The sequence below is a fragment of the Vipera ursinii genome (assembly GCF_947247035.1).
Source record: "Vipera ursinii genome assembly, chromosome: 2".
In the NCBI taxonomy this organism is placed as follows: Eukaryota; Metazoa; Chordata; class Lepidosauria; order Squamata; family Viperidae; genus Vipera; species Vipera ursinii.
In genome coordinates, this window is record NC_139513.1 from 250,881,563 (window position 1) to 250,903,020 (window position 21,458).

The following is a 21,458-nucleotide window of genomic DNA, read 5'->3' on the forward strand; positions in this document are numbered from 1 at the left end:
ACCTTGTAGGGCAGCGTTTTCCAACCTTAGGAACTTGAAGATGCGTGGACTTCAACTCCCAGAATTCCCCAGCCAGCATAGCTGGCTGGGGAATTCTGGGAGTTGAAAGTCCACGCATCTTCAAGTTCCTAAGGTTGGGAAACGCTGTTGTAGGGTAGGCAAGGCAAGGTTGTATGACACGTGTGAGTTCCGGCACCTTTTTCTTTTACAAAAAAAAGCACTGCTCACACCCCTCAGGAATCAGCGTCAGTGAGCTCCTGGGGACTTACGTCTGCTTAGGTGCTCTCGAGGAACACCGAGGGTCCTCGCAACCTAAGCGGGGGTGGGTGGGTGGGTGGGAAGGGTGAAGAAGCCTGTCAAGCCACCACCTTTCGTTTGGCCGCTTTCTTCCCACCCGGCACCGAAGGCTAAGCCCAGCAAGAGGCGCGTTTTAAAGTTGAAGAAGCAGCCTTCCCCGCCTCCTCTGGCCACCTATTGGCCGGGCTTTGCTCATCATTTCCCCGCCAGGGAAAGGGCGGGGCTACGTGACGCCCCGGAGACTGGCGGCTGCCGCCTCTGCCGTTACCTAAACGGGAAGGCAGCGTTGAGAGGAGCTTGGAAGAGGAGCGATCGCCGAGCGATCTCGGGAGCGCGTGGACTTCGGGCAGGACTTCGCCCGCGGCGGGGGGAGGGGGTGGGGAAGGAGAAAGCCACGGCAGCCTCGCCTCCCACAACACGAAGTCGCCTTTTTTTTTTCCCTTTGCTTTTTTATTTTTTTTTTAAAAATAAAAAATCGGCCGAACGCCGCTGCTTTGTTTTTATCTCCTTTGCTCCCTTTTCTCTTTGCATCCTGCCGAACAAAGGAAATGCAATAGAAGGAATTCCGATTTTGCGGGAGACATGCGTTCCGTCAGGAAGAGGTGGACTATCTGCACGATAAGTATCCTCCTGATCTTTTACAAGACAAAAGAGATTGCAAGAACGGAGGGGCACCCGGAGGCGCAACCCAACGGGTAAATGCAAAAGCCTTTGCTTTCACACGTATTTGACCAAAAAAAAAAAAAAAAAAGGGAGGAGAGCTGGGATGCGCACACAGCGCATTAAAGGTGCAAAGGGGCCGGTGGTGTTTCCTCCCTTCAGCCCCCCTTCCCAACTCGTATTGAGTAGGTGTGTATTTATTTTTTTTGGAGGATGTTGTGAAGATCTCTCTCTCTCCCCCCGGCCGCCCACTTCCTTTTGATTTGCAATCTGCGATTTCGCCCTAGCGTACCTAACTAAGCGTTACGGCCGGCTTCAGGAGAGAGGTGACCCCAAGACGAAAACGATGGCGGGGGTTTTGGGAAAGAAGTTGAAAGGGGGAGGGGGGAGAAGGGTGATTGCCCAAATGAGTTGTTCGACGGCTGGGCAGTTGCAAAGAGTTGAATAAAACAAGGGGCACGTTCGATATTTGGAAGCAACGGCAGATTGTGAAGTAGCGAGAGTAGCTTGAGATGATTTCCGTCTAGGTCCAGGGCGTTCCAAATCCGCAACCCTTCTCTATAAAGCACAGCTGAACTTCTGGAAGGAATGCCATTCCACCCCACCCCACCCCCGTCAACCAGCAGTATAAGAAAAGTGGGAATTGCTGCCAAGTTAGTGCTCATCATGTATGTTGACTATTCCAAACCCGCATGTCTCTTAACGCTTCTCCTGGGTTACGCTTCATCTCTAGATCGTTTAAACCGGAGTAGCGCCGAAGCAAGTTAGATTGCGCTCAGCTGCTGCTGATATTGTGCTCTCCCGAAAGCTTAAGTTTTCTATGAGTGTTGTGTTGTGTTGTGTTGAGGGACGTGTGTCCTCTTTGTAGAGGGGCGCGTCCCAGGTTCTTTTATTAGTGCTCGTTCTGGGCAACAACACGTCCGAAGCCGCCCTTCTGCTATTTTTCGTTTGAGGCGATGACAAATGATTCATATTGCCACGCGCCCCGACTGTCGAGCCTTGACACTTTCAAAGCAAAAGAAAACTTTAGCCCGTCTAGTGCGACGTAGCTGTGGCGAGACTGCAGTTCGCACCGCGCAATTAAAGGGAGGGGAGGGGGAGAAAGGAACCTCCCCCATTTTTTACGATACCAGGTTGTATTTAATTCTGACAAGCTTCTCAACTGGAGAAAGCGGCGGGATCAGCCCTGTCGACTTAACGTTTTGGAGGATTCAAGGAGGATCCTGGTGGCTGTTGCTACTGCTGTATTTTTTTTTTTTACGCTGCCGTTGGCGGGCATAGGACTAATTTAATCCTGAAGATGGCTTGTTTGGTGTAGGCATGTCAGTTGGCGGGTGGGAAGGCGTGCCCGAGAGGGGGTGGGGAGCGGCGGTGTCTAGGAAAGCCAACGTGGTTCGCGTACACTAACAGCAAAAAAACGCCGTTTAGGTAGGGTAACTTGCTTCCGCTCCTTCCCGCCCAGCAAAGAGAGCAGTTGCTGCCCGTACTGGAGAGGGGCGTGTATATATGTGTGTGTGTGTGTGTGTGTATTTCTCTGGTCTGCCTCCGCTCCGATTCTTGTTCCCTCCACCGGCACCTACATATTTCATGCGTGTCTGCTTGCTTAGCCCCTCGAGAAATCCGGGAGTGCCTGCGGAGGCTGAATGGTAGCGCAGGGGAGACTTGGGGATGCGTGTCAGCCAGGACTGTTCGTCTCCTTCCCACCCCTATAACAGTCCCATTCCTAGATAGCGTTTTCTTTGCAAACGTCTCCTTCCTCGGCGAAGCTGCAGATCACAACTCAGTCGCAAAATCGTCCAGCTGTAGTTCAGGGCAGGAAAAGCGGGCACATGGCGAGAAGGGGGGTGGGGTGGGTGGGCTTGAGAGCAGCTCACCCCTCTAACCTGGAGATGGCCGTTCTTTCTCCTCCGGCTTTCTCGCCTTGCGGGGTACAACCGCCCCGATACAGCCGAACCGGAGAGAGGGGGCAGCTTGGCAACATTAATCTGCTCCGTTGCTTTGTGCTTCGCTCCCGAGCAAATGAAATAGAAGGCGCCGTGCTCGCGTTTCGTCTTTAGTGAGAGTGGTCTGCAAATCCTTGCCGGCTTTTGCGAGGTTTGCACAAACAGGGAAAGTGCTGCACCAATGGATGATGGGCTTCGGTGATAAGGTTTCAGAGGTGCCAGCAGAGACAAAAGATTAGCTTCTTTGTTAGCCCTCAGCCACGATTCTTGGCTCTTTTCTGCCAAATAGTGGCTGCAGCTCTTACAGCTTTACACCTCCTCCTTCCTAAACTGTTGGGATAAACCTCTGGAAACACATCTGTTCTGGTTAAAGCACCGGCACCAAGCCTTATGCTTGTTGAAAACTATGCCAGCATTTATTGTGCTGCTCCTACTGGCAGTGTATTTTCCTGCTGCAAGAAAGAACCCTGTTAACTGTGTTTTCTTTATTTATGGAGCTAAGTTAGGAAAAGGATTGATAGATCCCCCTGGATTCCTTTCTTCTCCCACTAAGCATTCCCTGCCTGCGTTAATAGCAATCACAGATCACTCTCCTGAAGGCTGGAGTTTAGACACATCCTTAAGATGCAAGTTTATTCTCATGCTTAGAATGACATGCCTAGTTATCTATCAAGTGTGCTGACTGGTGGCAGGTCTTGTGGGTGCATGCAGGGTGAGAAAGGGGAGGAAACAGTTGATAATGAACAAGCTCTGAGGTGCAAAGAAATAGTAGTGCTAATCATGACTGGCCAGCATCTAATTCTGACTTGGGTAGCTGCATCTGAGTAGACTCAATGGATGTAATTCATAGAAGTCATTCATAGAAGTCGGAATAGAGTTTGCAAAGTCCCCCTGCCCAGCCACAGGAAATGCAACTGCATGATACTCATCCTGGAGGGTTGGTGGCAGTTTCAGTGCTTTCTGGTAAGTCCTCAGAAATTACAGATGTAGGGGGAAAAATGCAGCTGTGTGAAACCACTTGGTAGCAGAAGCAGTGCAAAAACTATATAACAGCCAGTGGCGACAGAAATAGCCCACATCTGGCAGATATCCTCTATCTTTATTGATTTAAGTCAATCTTCAGTCAGTGAAATTGTAGTACTATTTTGAAAGGGGCTTCCCAAAGCGCTCATGATCCCCAAGGGTTGATGGTACTATATATTATTGTTACCATTATCATTTGTAGTATTATTAGTAACATTAGTATTTTTAATACAATAAATGGTGTCTGGGGTGCGAATGAACCATCTAAAATGGGTGGGGAACTATGGCCCCTTTAGGATGTGGACTTCAACTCCCAGAATTCCTGAGCCCAGGGGTTGATGAGGTGAAGAATTTGGGCATTCCTGGTTTAGAAGAAACTTAGTTAAAATGGACAAATGCTCTGGAAAGTTCTAGTTGGGGATTAATGCCTTTTTAATAATCCAGGTATTCAGGCTTCCTTGAAGTTTAAGCTAAAAGGCCAAGTAGAGCAGTGATCAGGGGAGAGAAGTTGTGGGTTAGAAATAAGTCATGGCTAACTTGCCTCTTGATTTCAATACTGTAACCTGCTTCTAAAACTTTTCTTTTTGTATTGGTTTATCTATTCCTCCTCCTCTCCGTATTAAAATTTTCTCATAGAAATATTTCTGTAGGCTGCTCACTTCTTTCCAGAATGAATAGCGAAACAATTGTTTTCCTGGGCAGGTCTGATCTATTAAAAATCTTACTTTAGAGCCAGATACAAGGTTATGTTGAAGTCTGTGTTTTTAATTGTTACCCAGAACATATATTCATGGGTTCTTAAATGCTTTCTTACTAGTGGAGAGATGAGGGAAAATACAGTTTGCATTATCCTTTGAATGGGTGCTTGTGGAGAAAGGTTAATAAGTCATCTACTTTCACAGTTTGGTAGCTACATGCAGAATTGAGGATTGATTGGTATTCTATTACTTTCTGAGTTGGTTGGTTAATCTGTTGTAAAACAAAATTGGCTAAAACAGCATTGAAACATCCAATGGAATTACTGTCAATTTTGCCCTCACCTTTATTGATACACGTTTCTTCAGTCACAGTAAAACTTCAGCTATCTTTCCCCCATCACTTCACTTATTTTATATTTCATTTATTTATGTGGAAACCTCTTTCCTGCCAAATTAGCTATCTACTGCTTTGACCTAGTGTTTTCCAGTGTTCTACAGAAGAATTTCCATTGCCACTGGCCATTAACATGTTGGCTGGAGATGATGGGATAGGAATTTTAGTTACAGATATTTTAGACTTGGGCACAGCTAAAGAAAAAAGGTAATGAACCATCTGATTGGCCTTATTATGCTGAGTTCAAGCAATAGTTATAAAGATTTAAAGCAAAGTATAAATATCTGAGTAATAGTGGTTAGGGGAAAATGAAAAAGAAAAGAGAGAAGTACTGAACACTTCATTTTTACATTTTCATTTTAAATTATTACTTTTAATTTTACTTATATATACTTGAATGTTTTTAGCATTTTTTAAAAAGATTGGCATTTGGAAAGCTGTAACTAAAGGATAATATGCTCTATTATCATATGCCTAGCTAAATCTATATATAGTTCTGTATTTTTACTCTGTTGCATATTGGTTAACTGTAATTGTCTATTAAATAACTGTTTGAAAGATTTTAAGTTGGAATATTTTTAATATTTATAAAGAAACAACGACCAAAATCAAAATGAAGTAAATGTATCCCAACTCTAGCATCTCTCTAGCCATCACTGATCTCAGATTTTGTAGGCCTGTAAAATGGCCCAGTTGCTTGTTGAGTTTTGAGATTTTCTCAGTTGTAACTCATTGTAAAATATTAGAAATTAAAACTTTGTGTTTTCCTGGCATCCAGTAAAAGCGAACATTGCTTTATATACAAACTAACTTAGCTTGTAGTGAGGCGCAAAGCATTTTATAAATATGGCTTGCTTTACAAGAAAAACATATAGCATTTTATTGTATTGGTTAGGATGGAGGCAGAAATGTTCCGCTTGATTTTTCTATTAAAAGAAGAGAAAACAAATATTACTTTAAATCAGCTTTAGCAAGTCAATAACAAGGTTGCATAATGATGGTGTCCAAATTGTAAAGCCAAATTAAGAGTTTATAACATATAATTTTTTAAGTAAAAGGATTATTTTTTGGAGGGGGGACAAACTAGCATTTATCAGATAGTATTCACTGGTCAAATTATGGCAGTAGTACCTTCTCCAAACAAAATTGTATATAGCATAACACAAATGACTTCTCTGGCAAAGAATGATGATTCGACCGTAAATGAAAATATTCAACTTACTTCTTCTATCCACTCTGTCTCTATCAAGGCAGCTCCAATTTTTAAGACTGTAATACACATCATGAGATACATATCAAGAATGTTATTTATTGAACCTGTTAATCAAGTTTGGGGAAAAGAGAGACTAGCTATGGTTGATTCAGTGGAAATACGGCACACAGACATTTATGTTTGAATAAATTTTACAGAATTGAAGTATAAAAATGGAAAATTTGAAGCTATCTGGAAATGTGTTCTCAACTGATATAAGTTCTACTTAATGCCACAAGAAATAAAATGTTTTGTTAGTTTGTGGTAAAAGTTGATGTGAAGACTTGATTAGAAGCATGACAGTATTCAGATGATTTTATTTTTGCTGAATTTGTTTATACGCTCCCTTTTATAATATATTGCATTACAGTTTTGATAGAAAAATTGTGGCCTTTTTTAAGTAGAGATTACCTGCTGACAGAAGCAGGTTAAAAAATAAACAGAACAGCAACATAGATTCAGTACAGAAACAACATTATAATCATAAAAACAATTAAGGATCAGAGGCAAAATCAAGTTAATCATTCTAAATTCTCATTTATGTTTCAAGATTTAAAAACTACTTATCCTAGGAGAATATGGCATAGATTTTTCAAACAGAGTTATTTGGAAAACACAGTAAGCCTAAAAAAGTTTATTTGATGAGATACAGAATATTGAGGCATACAATAATACCATCTTACTTTCACATCCTTCAGTGTGCACATCTTTGTAGCTAATCTTGTCCAAACCTCAAACAGTTGCCGAAATGACTGATTCTGATTTGGATGACATGATTAGCTACAAAGCTTGACTAATAAGGTACTCGTGAGAAATGGAAAAATATTGGTATGTGTTGTTTAGTGACCGTATGTAAAAGGATATTTTCCTTAAAAATTGTTACAAAAGAATAAGATGGTATACTAAAAATGATAAATAAGGATAAAAATAAACCAGAAGAGATGTCCAACAGACCAAGAATATTAACTAGAAGTTGGAGAAATAGCATGAAGCAGAAACAAGCAGATTACCCAAACTTTTTTTAAATAGACCGTGTTATATATTGTTATTATTTTTATTAACTAGGTTTTCAGAACATTTTGACTGCTCAGGTCTGTTATGATCACTAAATGAATGATTGTAAGTCAAGGATTACCTTCCTTGACTTAAAAGCATTCATTTAGTGATCAGAGTTATAACAGCACTGTTACAAAAAAAAATACTTAAAAATGATCCTCATGCTTACGACCATTGTAGCATGTCACAGTCCTGTGATCAAAATTTGGATGCTTGGCAATCAGCATGTATTTTCAATGTTTGCAGCATGCCAGCATCATGTGATCTCTATTTGCAATCTTCCAGTTGTCTTCCAATAAGCAAAGTTGATAGAGGAAGCTGGATCTGCCTAATAACCACATGATTCATTTCACAACTGCTGTGATTTGTTTAACCATGGTAAAAAAATAAATGTTTGCAAAATTGAGTGGAGCTCACTTAACAAACATCTTGCTTATCAATGAAAATTCTGGCTCCAATTGTCTTGTAGGTCAACAACTACTTGTATTTAAAGCATGAGTACTTTTATGGACAATTATTTGTCTGTTCTCCAGCATGATAGATGGAGTATCCACGAATGGGTTAACTCTGTCTTCCTGCCCAATTAGACTAAGTCAGTCAAACTTGCCACGCTTCTCCTGGGCCAGGATATCTCCCAGTCATGACTTAGTCTGTGCCCAGAATAGATGTGTTGATTTTGGCTCCAAGAAATCTTGCTGAATCATCTCTTCTGAGTAATTGAGTAGGTTGTGTGTGTGTGTGTGTGTGTGTGTGTGTATTTATATATATATATTTCCCTCCCATAGGGACAGGGCAGCTTTGGTATGTCCCATTCATGGATTCTCCATCTATCATGCTGGAGAAGGGGCGTTGTCTTACCTGAACGCCTTTTCTCAGCATGATGATGGAGAATCCACACCCACCCCTCAGTGTCCGTCAGGTCCTGTGTCAGGGGTATGAGAGCCAACACGTCGGACTGTCGTCATTTGCTTCGCCTTCATCGTGACTGGGAGGTTTCCTGGCCCAGGAGAGGCGTGGCAAGTTTGACTGACTTAGTCTAATTGGGTAGGAAGACAGAGTTAACCCATTTGTGGATTCTCCATCATCATGCTGAGAAAAGGCATTCAGGTAAGACAACGCCCCATTTATATTCGTCCTTTTCCCAGGAACACAAGGCAACAAACCCAGCTCTCCCTTTTCAGGTTTTCCCATAAGTTTAACTGCCAGGCATGAAAGATCAAGACTATCTGCAAAGTTCTAATAAACTGATTTACTACTATTCATGTCTATGTACTAGCTATTAGCACTAGCTTGGTGCTAGATAAAGGTCAATGGAACTCAAGAAGGGTTGGACTTAGTTCATTTGTGGCTATGTAGAGATTCTAAGCTGATTCCTCTTTGGACTCAGTCCTTAGGTTCTGCCACCTCTACTACAATAACCCATTGCACTAGATTGGATTGAGAAAGCACAGCCAGTACAGAACTTCGATCACTGAGAGTGGACTTGAACCTGCCTTTCACTTATCTTAGTTCCAAAACCTTAGCTCCCATGCTGCACTACACTACCAAATTATGTTTTAGTGAACGTATATCACTGTATACTGTGAAACACCCATGCCATTTTTGGAAAGTTTCTAAGGGGCTACAGCAAATTCAGTACAAATGGAAATTCATCGTACAATTGTTATGCATCATGATATTTTGATCACTTTATTTTTAAGTGTGCTATGATGCTGCTTCAGGAGAATGAAGGCAACATCACCCACAAATCTTAGCACTGTGTGTGTACATTATTTAAAAGGGATTCTTTCATATGACTGATTTGGAAGGCAGAGAAATGCTGTGTAATTAGTTTTGGCATGAATCTGTTCCCTGAGATCAATGTGAACATTGTTCACCAAAAATTTTATCATTATTCTTTATAACATTAAATTTGAAAAGAATATTATGTACATGCATAAATGTATTTGTATTTGCATTCCTTGCCCCATCTTAAAATTACTATTTATGAAGTTTGAAATAAAATTTGCTTAGTTTTCTTTAAACCTAGTTTAAGTTCAACTTTGATTTGTAAATCAATCATACATACAATCATTGATCCTATGAGTTCTCCTAGGCAAGCTTCAAGATGCGATGAAGCAGAACTTAGTCTTTCTGGATACCACTGTGTGACATGAGATTGCTATATGCAGCATACAGAAATCCACATTCTTTTTAGGGCGCTACAGTTTTTTGATGGTGTGCTATAGCAGTGTTAAGTCTGATCTTGCCAATTTGCTGTCAAGCTAAGATTAAACTACATATTATGCCATATGAAGAACTGTATGGTTTAGGCCTTCCTATCTAACAACTGTTTTTTCTCTTTTACATCTGTCTGAAAGGTAAAGATTTAGCAGAACTGCCTTCTTGAAGATGTTGGACTTGCAAGGGATTCATTGAAAAACAACCCAAAAACAGCCAATTCTGAGCCATAGGTTTCTCAACTGTGAAATTCCCTCCCACTTTAATTACAATTGAGACTGATCTGAAGATGTATCTGCTTAAGTGGATCTTTGGATTAATTTGTGGTGTGGTGCTTCTTGTTTACTCTGGGTGTTCTAATAGTTCTATCCTGTGCAATCACTTTTAAAGCTGCTCTTTCTTTAATTTAATTGTAAAATAATTTGTGTTTGTTGGATTTGTTTTGTGTACCACTTGCATCAGATTTGTCTTTTTAATACGTACATTGCTTTGTTGATATATTCTATATAGAAGTAAACACATTTTATTGTGTGATGTTTATGGGCAAAACATTTATTTTATGATAGTGTTTATAGCTTTAATGCCAAAGTCTTCAGATTCAGTTGTTGGCCCTCTTCCCATTTAAAGAATCTTATGTTGTGAGAAGGATTTCTAAGTGAAGCTGTTGTTGGCTGCTACTCAGATGGTACAAGACAATGTGGACAAATGATCTGACCTTGTATAAAACAGATTCTTACTTTCCAGAAACTAACTGGATTTTCTCAGGCATCATAGTTAATGTATTTATCTCACAAGAGCCCCAGTCATAGACTCTGAGTGGCTCATCACAGTTAGTAAAATACCAGCATAAAAATGGAATTGTAAAATAATTGTGCTCTTGGGATGGATAAAAAGCCAAAGTCAAATCTCTCCTTAGTTTATATTGAGACATCATTGACCTCTTGGCAACAGTATGAATGCATTAGATATTTAAAAAAACCTTAACTGCCTCAATTCATTTAGATGAAAACCTTTTTGCATACAGTAACACCTACCTAATTAATATATCTTTATACTACTAAAATCTTCTTTATGTTTATCTGTTTGTACTCTCAAATTAGCCCAAATGGTGCTAATACCATGACAATCTTTAAATCGAGGTACCTAAAATCTGTTACTTTAAAAATGTATAAAAATTCAGGACCCACTACTCTTGTGTAATTGAAATTTCCATGATGGTCACACCAAAGCATCATTCCTACCGCATCCCCACTTCCTGATTGTGATTTCCGATGCTCCTCACCAAAAGCAAAGTAAATGGGGAAGCTAGCAGAAAGTCATAAGCTGCTACTCCTCCCATTGCTTTTTTGCCTTCCTGTGGTCATTCTATTTATCTGTTTAGGTAAATAAATATTGGCATTATTGAAGTTCATTTGCCACTATATTTTTCTATTTATGATATATAACCTTCTTAGTTGATTACAAGACTGTTCAGCATTGAGGTAAACAAAATATGGCCAGCCTACAATTTAGTGTTCATTCTGATCATATCAGAATGTACTACCTTTTTGTCAAAGGATGACCCAATGGCTTACAGTGTTGTCTAGTTAATAAGGTTGTAATAGTGTTGTTGTTGTTGTTAGCTGCGAAGTTGTCTCCGACCCATCGCGACCCTATGCACAACGTTCCTCCAGGCCTTCCTGTCCTCTACCATCTTCTGGAGTACATTTAAGCTCACGCCTACTGCTTCAGTGACTCCATCCAGCCACCTCACTCTCTGTCGTCCCCTTCTTCTATTGTCTTCAATCTTTCCCAGCATTAGGCTCTTCTCAAGTGAGCCTCATTAGGTGGCCAATTGAGTTTTAGCTTCAGGATCTGGCTTTCTAAAGAGCAGTCAGGGTTGATCTCCTATAGGACTGACCAGTTTGATCGCCTTGCAGTCCAAGGGACTTGCAGAAGTCTTCTCCAGCACCATAGTTCAAAGGCCTCAATTCTTTGGCGCTCAGTCTTTTTTATGGTCCAACTTTCACTGCCATACATTGCAACTGGGAAGACCATAGCCTTGACTATACACATTTTTGTTCACAGGGTGATGTCTCTGCTTTTTAGTGTGCTGTCTAGATTTGCCATGGCTTTCCTCCCCAGGAGCAAGCGTCTTAATTTCTTGGCTACAGTCCCCATCTGCAGTGATCTTGGAGCCCAGGAAAATAAAATCTGTCACTACCTCCATTTTCCCCCCATCTATTTGCCAGGAATTGAGAGGGCTGGATGACCTTGGTTTTCTTAATGTTAAGTTTCAACCCTAGTTTTGCATTCTCCTTCTTCACCTGCAACAAGAGGCTCTTTAGTTCTTCTTCACTTTCTGCCATTAGAGTGGTATCATCTGCATATCTTAGGTTGTTGATATTTCTTCTGGCAATCTTAATTCCAACTTTTGATTCATCTAGCCCTGCCTTTCTCATGATGTGCTCTGCATATAAGTTAAATAGGCAGGGCAACAGTATATAGCCTTGCCGGACTCCTTTCCCAATTTTGAACCAATCAGTGGTTCCGTGTTCAGTTCTCACTGTTGCTTCTTGGCCCACATATAGGTTTCTCAAGAGACAAATAAGATGTTCTGGTACTCCCATCTCTTTAAGAACTTGCCACAGTTTGTTATGATCCACACAATCAAAGGCTTTAGCATAGTCAATGAAGCAGAAGTAGATGTTTTTCTGGAACTCTCTAGCTTTCTCCATGATCCAGCGTATGTTGGCAATTTGATCTCTAGTTTCTCTGCCTCTTCGAAATCCTGCCTGTACTTCTGGTAGTTCTCGATCCACATACTGCTGGAGTCTAACTTGTAGGATTTTAAGCATAACTTTACTAGCATGAGAAATGAGTGCAACGGTGCGATAGTTTGAACATTCGCACTGCCTTTCTTTGGAATTGGAATGTAAACTGATCTTTTCCAATCCTGTGGCCACTGTTGAGTTTTCCAAATTTGCTGGCATATTGAGTGTAGCACTTTTACTGCATCATCTTTTAAGATTTTGAATACCTCAGCTGGAATACTGTCACCTCCACTAGCTTTGTTGTTGCTCAGCTTTTCTAAGGCCCACTTCACTTCACATTCTAGGATGTCTGGCTCGAGGTCAGTGACCACCTCATTGTGATTATCAGGGACTTTAAGCTCATTCTTGTATAGTTCTGTGTAATTTTGCCATCTCTTCTTAATCTCTTCTGCCTCTGTTAGGTCCCTTCCATTTTGGTCTTTTATCATGCCCATTTTTGCATTAAATGTTCCCTTCATCTCTCCAATTTTTTGAAAAGATCTCTGGTCCTCCCTATTCTATTGTTTTCTTCTATTTCTTTGCACTGTTCATTTAAGAAGGCATTCTTATCTCTTCTAGCTATTCTATCGAATTCTGCATTCAATTGGGCGTATCTTTCTTTTTCTCCCTTGCCTTTTGCTTCCCTCCTTTCCTCAGCTATTTGCAAAGCTTCCTCAGACAGCCATTTTGCTTTCTTGCATTTCTTTTTCTTTGGGATGGTTTTGGTTGCTACCTGTTGTACAATGTTGTGAACCTCTGTCCATAGTTCATCAGGCACTCTGTCTATCAGATCTAATTCCTTAAATCTATTTGTCACCTCTACTGTATATTGAACAGGGATATGATTTAGTTCATACCTGCGTGGCCTAGTGCTTTTCCCTACTTTCTTTAATTTAAGCCTAAACTTTGCAACGAGAAGCTCATGGTCTGAGCCACAGTCAGCTCCTGGTCTTGTTTTTACTGACTGTATAGAACTTCTCCACCTTTGCCTGCAAAGCATATAATCAATGTGATTTCTGTGTTGACCGTCTGGTGATGTCCATGTGTAGAGCCTTCTCTTGGGTTGTTGGAAAAGAGTGTTTGCTATGACCATCGTATTCTCTTGACAAAATTCTATCAGCCTGTGCCCTGCTTCATTTTGTACTCCAAGGCCAAAGTTGCCTGTTACTCCGGTTATCTTTTGGCTTCCTACTTTAGCATTCCAATCTTCCATGATGATAAGGACATCTTTTTTTGGTGTTAGTTCTATAAGGTGCTATAGGGCTTCATAGAACCGGTCAATGGTTTGCCTTGGATTCGAACTGAGATCATTCTGTCATTTTGAGGATTGTATCCCAGTATTGCTTTTCCTACTCTTTTATTGACTATGAAAGCTACTCCATTTCTTCTTAGGGATTCTTGCCCGCAGTAGTATACCTAATGGTCATCTGAATTAAATTCACTCATTCCTGTCCATTTTAGTTCGCAAATTCCTAAGATGTCGATGTTCAGTCTTGTCATCTCTTGTTTGAGCACGTCCAGCTTTCCTTGATTCATGGATCTTACATTCCAGGTTCCTATGGAGAAAAAATCTTTACAATATCGGACTTTCCTTTCACCACCAGACATATCCACAGCTGAGCGTCCTTTCGGCTTTGGCCCAGTCACTTCATTCTTTCTGGCGCTACTAGTACTAGCCCTGTGCTCTTCCCCAGTAGCATACTGGACGCCTTCCAACCTGAGGTGCTCATCTTTCAGCGTCATATTGTTTTGCCTTTTGGTACTGTCCATAGGGTTTTCATGGCAAAGATACTGGAGTGGTTTGCCATTTCCTTCTCCAGTGGATCATGTTTTGTCAGAACTCTGCTATGACCTTTCTGTCTTGGGTGGCCCTACACGGCATAGCTCATAGCTTCATTGAATTACGCAAGCCCCTTCGCCACGACAAGGCAGTAATACATGAAGGGGTGTAATAGTGTACTTAAGGGTAAAAACTTAGAGCTTGAGTAGTAGCTTTAGTTAAAAAGCTACATGAGCATTCTACTTCTTTCTTCCAGTAATAAATCAAAACTGTAGAATTAAGATGTTTCTGTTATGTTCAGCATGAGCAAGATTGATAAGAGAATAAAAATACTGTATGCCTGTGGGCAAAGGGTTGTTTTGTGGGTTATGTCATGCTGCATAGCGGACATAGATTTTCCCTCCCATATTTGGTTGCTGAGACTCCCTCTCTAAACTAAGATGGATGCCACACTCTAATGAATAATAGGCCTGATTTATTGATAGATATTTTCACTGAAATGATCCACCATAGTTGTTTATTTTGTAACATATTTACTCAATCAAATACTTTTAATAAACAAATTTAATAAGCAAATCCCTATTAATAAACCAAACTATTATTATTCATTAAAGTATAGCATTCATCTTAGTTTAGAGAGGGAGTCTCTAAATAAGTAATATGACCCATTATGAGAAGCCATTTCTTGTTTTAGTTCTGATTTGTCTTCTGGCCACTTGTTTAGAAATGGAGAAGGAGAATAGTAAAATTAATTTTATGCATATGTTTTCATTGCAAAAGCTGTAGGATAGGCCTAAGCAGAATTTTTCCCAAAAGTCCCTGAAAAACAGACGACTGACATTGATAAACAGTCTGCTATTAATTTTCACTGACAGACTAAAAATAGCTAAAACCAACAGGCCCATTGGTTTAGATCAGGCATGTCAAACTGCTGGCCCATGGGCCGGATGCATCCCCCAAAACTGCGCCCACTCCATTGCCGGTAATGGGGGAAAAGTTGTGATATGTCGTGCGATGTCATGTGACATTGTGAGTTTGACATGCCTGGTTTAGATGATTTAAAAGAAATTAATAAATAAGAAATACATGCTGGGTAGGTATTTTAATGGATACAGGTCATGATAATTATACATTATATTAAGGCTGTCTTTGAATTCAAAATCAAGTGATATTTAGAGCAAAGGATGAGAGTTATTTTCATTTGGGTGTACTTTAGGAATTCCTAATATCTTGAGAACTGTTATGATGGGATACCATGGTGGTTCATGAGGTTAGGATGCTGGGCTGTCGATCAGCAGTCTAGCATTCAAGATCCAGTTGTTGCTGCAGGAAGGGATGAGCTGTCATATGCTCCAGCTAGCAGTTCAAAATTGGATGACTGCGAGTGTATAAATGGTTGCCACTTTGGTGAGCAATTTAATGGGAAGGTGCACCCAACTGGCACCCCGTGAGCAACGTTGATGTCACTGTTCAATTCTTTCAACCTGGAAGCACTTTGTGTTCCCAACACACCTGTAGTAATTTGTTATGATGATGTAATGGAATGTGTGGGTGATCTTGGGGAATGAGAGGAAGAAATGCTACTAGGAAACAATCAGACAAGAGCAGAAGGAACCCCCAGTGGCTTAACAGTCAGAAAGAAACTTAGGAAGGACCCACCTGGTCAGGTTGTACTTCCAGACTTGCAAGATTCAGTTAATGTAGCCTTACAATAAAGCAGAATTTGTTCATCATGCATATTTTCTGTCTAGTTTACCTGGGAGGGCTGATAGGTGAATATTGATGTGGAATTAATAAAGGCCTTTAATCTGATCCAACCAGGTTGCAATTATAGGAAGTAACTGTACCTCAGATCAAAATAGAGAGTTCCTACTTTTGATGGAAATTCTGCTGACATTTCAGATCATAGTTATAATGCATTATAAGTTGAACCTAGCAAGTAAATAATGGCGAAAGATTCAGTCAATTAATAGAAAAAAACTCCAGTTTTAAGGAAGTTTCAGCTTTACCTATTCAGTAGAAACCAGTGTGTAAAATAAAAACAAAGTATGTGTGTTGTTGTACTGAAAATAGAAGGAGAAAGAAGTACAGGTAGTCCTTAACAACCACAACTGAGCCCCAAGTTCTGCTATTAAACAAGGCTTCTGTTAACTGAGTTATGCTTCAATTTACATCCTTTTTTGCCACAGTTGTTGAACAAATGACTGCAGTTGTTAAGTGACTCATGTGGTTGTTAAGCAAGTGGCTGCCCCTGTTGACTTTGCTTGTCAGAAACTAGCTGAGAAGTTTACAGATGATGATCACATGACCCCAGGACAGTGCAGCTGTAAAAAATATATGCCAATTGCCAAGTGCCAAATTTTGATCAAGTGAGTATGGGGATGCTGCCACTGATGTATTTTAAAAAGTCACTTTTTCAGTGCTGTAAGTTTGAACAGTCACTGAATGAATAGTTGTAAGTCAAGGACTACTTGTATTAGATCAGGGGTGTCAAACGTGCAACGTCACATGACGTGTCGCAACGTATCGTGACATTTTTCCATTGCCAGCAATAGGGTGGGTGCAGTTTTGCCATGATGAATCCAACCCGCGGACCGGCAGTTTCACACCCCTGTATTAGATACTGTATTTGCCTTGTCATAAAGTATTAAATTTAAAATAATACCTGTAGCTGGTATTTGTGAAGTGATGCCAAAGGAAGATTTTGGCTATGTCTGAGCTAACTACTACCTTTCATTCTTTTTACATTGTGTTTCAGAGATGGTGAGCAAAGTTTAAGTAGATCAATGCTCAATAGCTCCGATAAAATAAGCCGGAAGAGTGGCTCTTCAGTGTTCCAGCATTCTGTAGAAAGATGGAAAATCAATTCCTCCTTGGTGTTGGAAATAAGGTTAGTATCTTCAATAATATAGCTTGCAGCTTTGATGAGACTGGGAAACCTTTTTTACTTAACCTTGTGGACTGTGCCGGATAATTCTAGAAGATGAATAATGTTGGGAAAATAAATTTCTCTTGGTTTACAGCACAGTATGGGTTTGTGAAATTACAGAAGATCTAAACCAGGGGTGTCAAACTGCCGGCCCGTGGGCCGAAGCGTCACAGAGAAACCACGCCCATCCCATTTTCGGCAATGGGAAAACGTTCCGATACATCACGCGACGTCACGTGACGTCGCGAGTTTGACATGCCTGATCTAAACTGTCTTGGGAAAAAGTCACAAAGCAATCTTTGCCTTTGGGCTATGAGCAAGGGTATCATGTAATGTATGCGTACATTTAATATTTCAGAGTTGATTAAGTAGAAATATGAAAGTAAATAATACTGATAATGTTTTGATTTTTAGCTAGAAAACAGGACATACTAGTGATATTTGTTGCACATCAACTTTTTAGGAGCCTCTAGTAGCCACTGCTGAAAATTAACCTTTTTTCTTTTGGATAAGTCTTTGCACTGTCCTTGCAAAGCACTTCTTTTCAGAAGTTTCAGAAGACAAAATGTATACTTTCTTTCTACTATACCACTCTTGTTATGTTATCTACATGATCCCAAGCTCTTCCTCTTAATTGCCATCAGGAAAACAGTAAAAAGCGGAAGGTATAGTTGAAAGCACGTAAAAATGCAAGTAGAAAAATAGGGACCACTCCGGTGGGAAGGTAACAGCGTTCCGTGCGCCTTTGGCGTCCAGTCATGCCAGCCACATGACCACGGAGACGTCCTCGGACAAGCGCTGGCTCTTCGGCTTTGAAACAGAGATGAGCACCGGCCCCTAGAGTTGGAAACGACTAGCACGCATGTGCGGGGGAACCTTTACCTTTACCTATAGTTGAAATTACAGATGTCTGTATAGTTGCGTATTCATGTGACCCAAACTGTTGTGAAGATGGGGAGAGAAATGTCTTCAGAAATCATCAAGATCAAATACGCTAATGGCGTATTTGATGATTTGGGGTAAAAGGTTATCTTCTGCTAAACTACAAAGGAACAGAATATTTTATTAGAGAGATCTAAAGATTACTTGTCTGGTGTGAAAGGGTATTTTAAGTTTTTAAAGTTTTCTTTATTCACAATCCTTATAAAATAAATCAGGGGTCTTCAGACTTGGCCCTTTTGTGACTTGTGGACTTTAATTCCCAGAATTCCTCAGCCAGGCACACTGGCTGAGGAATTCTGGGAGTTGAAGTCCACAAGTCATAAAAGGGCCAAGTTTGAAGACACCTGAAATAAATTCTATCCTGTTATGGGATGTTACTATAAAGGACCTATCAATTGCTAATCTGAATATCCTGAGCAATGGGTGAATAGTATATAGCCTCCATAAAAATTAGTGCAGGTAGAGAACTAGAAAATATGGTGAGATGTCTGGATATGCCATCAAATATAGTTGCATCACCTTCCTCTCCCAAATTAAAATACCTTGCCCTGAGATTGAGAACATGGATTAAACAGTCATAGCTTACTTGAACAATCTCTACAAAATAACAGCAGCTAGTAGGGGATGTGTATAACTTTAATAATCAAAGTGAAGTACCAAGATTTGAATGAATCACCTTGTAGCTGCTTCACAAAGCGATATGATCACTTTCTTCTAAAAGAAAAAGAAAAAGTATGTTGCTTTATATCTTGCTTAGAGCCCCTTTCAGCCTGTTCCTGTGGAACTCATGCAACTCATGCAATGAAAGTACGCTGAGAGCTGCCTTTTTGAGAGAAATCCTCCAGGTGAAAGCCGAGACAAGCCTTCCCCTGCAGTGCTGGTGAAATTGATTCCAGGCTGGGCAGATTAAGCACACAATGCTGGCATTCCCTTATTGAGCTCTGGAACTTTTTGGCCTAGAGTATCCTTGGGCCGCTTGCCAGAATTTTTGGTGAGACTGCAGAGGAGATACTACTTATCTCCTTCGGGCATTGCTGCAGAGAAACTGCTGCTCAGCTTTGATCAGCACAGGAGGGAAGGGGGAAGGACATGTTTTACACAGTGTTTGAGAAAGGTCAAAACAATCTGGAGGGTGTGTTGCTGTTGTGAGCATCATAGAGAAGGCACTGCTTTTCCACACCAGCTTGGTTTAGATGTGAAGTATTTTCTAGGCTGGATTGTTTCATTGAGTGCCTCTGAATCACCCATCTTGGAGATTCTTTGAGGGGTGCTAGGACAAAACTCTGAAAAGAAATCATCCAGATTGGTTTGATGAAGTGAATTATGCTGTCTCTAGGCTTCAGAGAAGTGAAATCACATTGCTTTCATGGTATTAATCATAAAAATAAAATGTATCTTGATTCCTTTTGGAGATTTTTGGGTTGGTGGAAAGCAGAAGGATGCAGGCTAAAATTGGTGAAAGAAAAAAAAGTAGAAGTCTTATCTATATATATAAAAGTATGTATGGCTATTTCTCCATTGCTATGCTTAAATTGTATGATACTTTTCTTTTAATTTAATTTTAATTTTAATTTTTTTTTAATTTCAACATTGTTGAATCATTTGATGTAGGTGCATCTGAATTTTTTTTAAAAAATCACATAAAATTGAAACATTGAATTGAAATATGTTTATAACTAATGTATTTAATAAGCTGGTTTTTGTTTTTAATTGTTTGTTAACCTTTTTTAAAAATAAATTCTCAGAACATATTCTGTGGAATGACATATGGCGATTTCAGTGGAACATTATTAGTATATTTGGATTGAATATAAACCTGGACAGTTCTCTCTCTACACACACACACACACACACACACACACACACACACACTTTTAAAACATATCGACCAGAATGTTATTTTGTTAAGAGTCCTATTTTGTTTTCAGTTGAATAACCACAAAGGCTCTCACTTGATTAGTAGAGGTGGAGATTTCCTTTTGTTCTGAAAAAAGGAAACAGCAAAAAGACTCCAAGCTAAGTTGAAAAGCATGTGAACTGTTTGTGGTTTTCCGGCACTGCAGGTTCAGTTGTGAGATAGGTAACATTTGTAAGGGGTATATAGAACTGCGCCAAGACTTATTTTTAATTTCTTAATAGCAATTGTGGCACATGCAATGGAATAACTGTTAGCCACAAAAATTCAAACAAGTAGAGAGAGGAGTCCTTAAAACTATTTTCTTCCATCTAGAAGTGAGCAGAAAGAGGGAGTGACAGACATCTTGAATAATTCACCGAAGTCCCAATATTTTTTAATTATCTAGCACTCTGAAAACTCTGGCTGTTATTCTCTTTCCATGACTTTGCTCTTGGGAATAATCTGTCCAGAGCCCTTACCCTAACTCCCAAAATACGTTCTCTATGTATTCTCAAAATTGTTTTTGTTTGATTTTGCAAATCACCACAAGACTCCTGAAAAGTAATTCTAGATCTAGACCATGTGAGAAAACATACTGTCCTACCATTGATACAAACACTGGAAAATACTGATTGATGTTTACAGGCATAGAAATCTGTCTCCATCCTATCCGGGCATCTAGTGACTGAGCTGAGGTAGAAAAATGAGGAAATATGCAAGTTGGTACAATTATGTACATATTGTCCTTTGTGAAAGTGAGGTATTTCTGTGGTTATGCCATTGTGCAATAACATTATTTTGGAATCACTCAGTGTGTTGTGGATGCTACAAATGTATCTCCCCCTCAACTAATCATAAAGAAACTCAGTCTCTTCAATGGCACTGTGCTACTCGACTTAGTGTGGATTTCGGCAACCCAAGGAAATGTGTTTGTATGTATGTGTGTGTCTATCTGTGTATGTGTGTGTAAGATCAATGGGTAGAACCTTATCTTAGCAACTGGTATCAAAATGGATTTGGGGAATTCTGGGCTGTAGGAGTTGTCTGACCGTAGGTTTTCACTTGTACGTGTTTCAGGACCTGCCTAGGTAACACCTTCTATGCTGTGGATTTGGGAAGTAAGGTATGGTTAGTTGTGGCATATATGGGTTCCTACTTAAGCCTTCAAACCTGAGCTACATATATTGTCTACCATTGCAATTCTGCAAGAATATAGAATAATAAAATTTTAACAGTGGTCTTACTCATCCTTTAAATGCCATTTGAATCTGCATTGAGTTTGTAGTCTCACAGGGAACTGCTCATTTGAAGAAAATAGCTTGTTGTTAGGTGATGCAGGAGACATTTTCCTAATTCCCATTTCAGCCAGACTTTCCTTTCTTTGATGTGAAAAAGAGAATGTAACTTGTTAAGTTCCAAAACCAAAAAGCACCTATTAATTTAACATTAGGGGGGGGAAAGCCCACCTCTGTAACAGTCTATACATTTTACACATTTTTCTGTTTATACTAATTAGTTTCCAGGCATGGCCAGGATTAATTTGAAAATAATATTAGATTCACAATTCCATGCTAA

General features: G+C 40.1%; 1 protein-coding gene across 1 annotated transcript in view; it reads left to right on the forward strand.

Moving 5' to 3' along the window:
- Positions 1 to 801: 801 nt before the first annotated feature.
- The window catches only part of ST8SIA4 (ST8 alpha-N-acetyl-neuraminide alpha-2,8-sialyltransferase 4), a gene marked incomplete at its 3' end in the record, with an annotated part of 92,412 nt that continues 71,755 nt past the window's right edge, over positions 802 to 21,458 (forward strand). The window contains exons 1-2 of the mRNA XM_083351965.1: positions 802 to 992; positions 16,874 to 17,005. Of these exons, the coding sequence (XP_083208091.1) occupies positions 880 to 992; positions 16,874 to 17,005 (245 nt within the window). The 5' untranslated portion in view covers positions 802 to 879. The remainder of the gene's footprint in view (positions 993 to 16,873; positions 17,006 to 21,458) is intronic.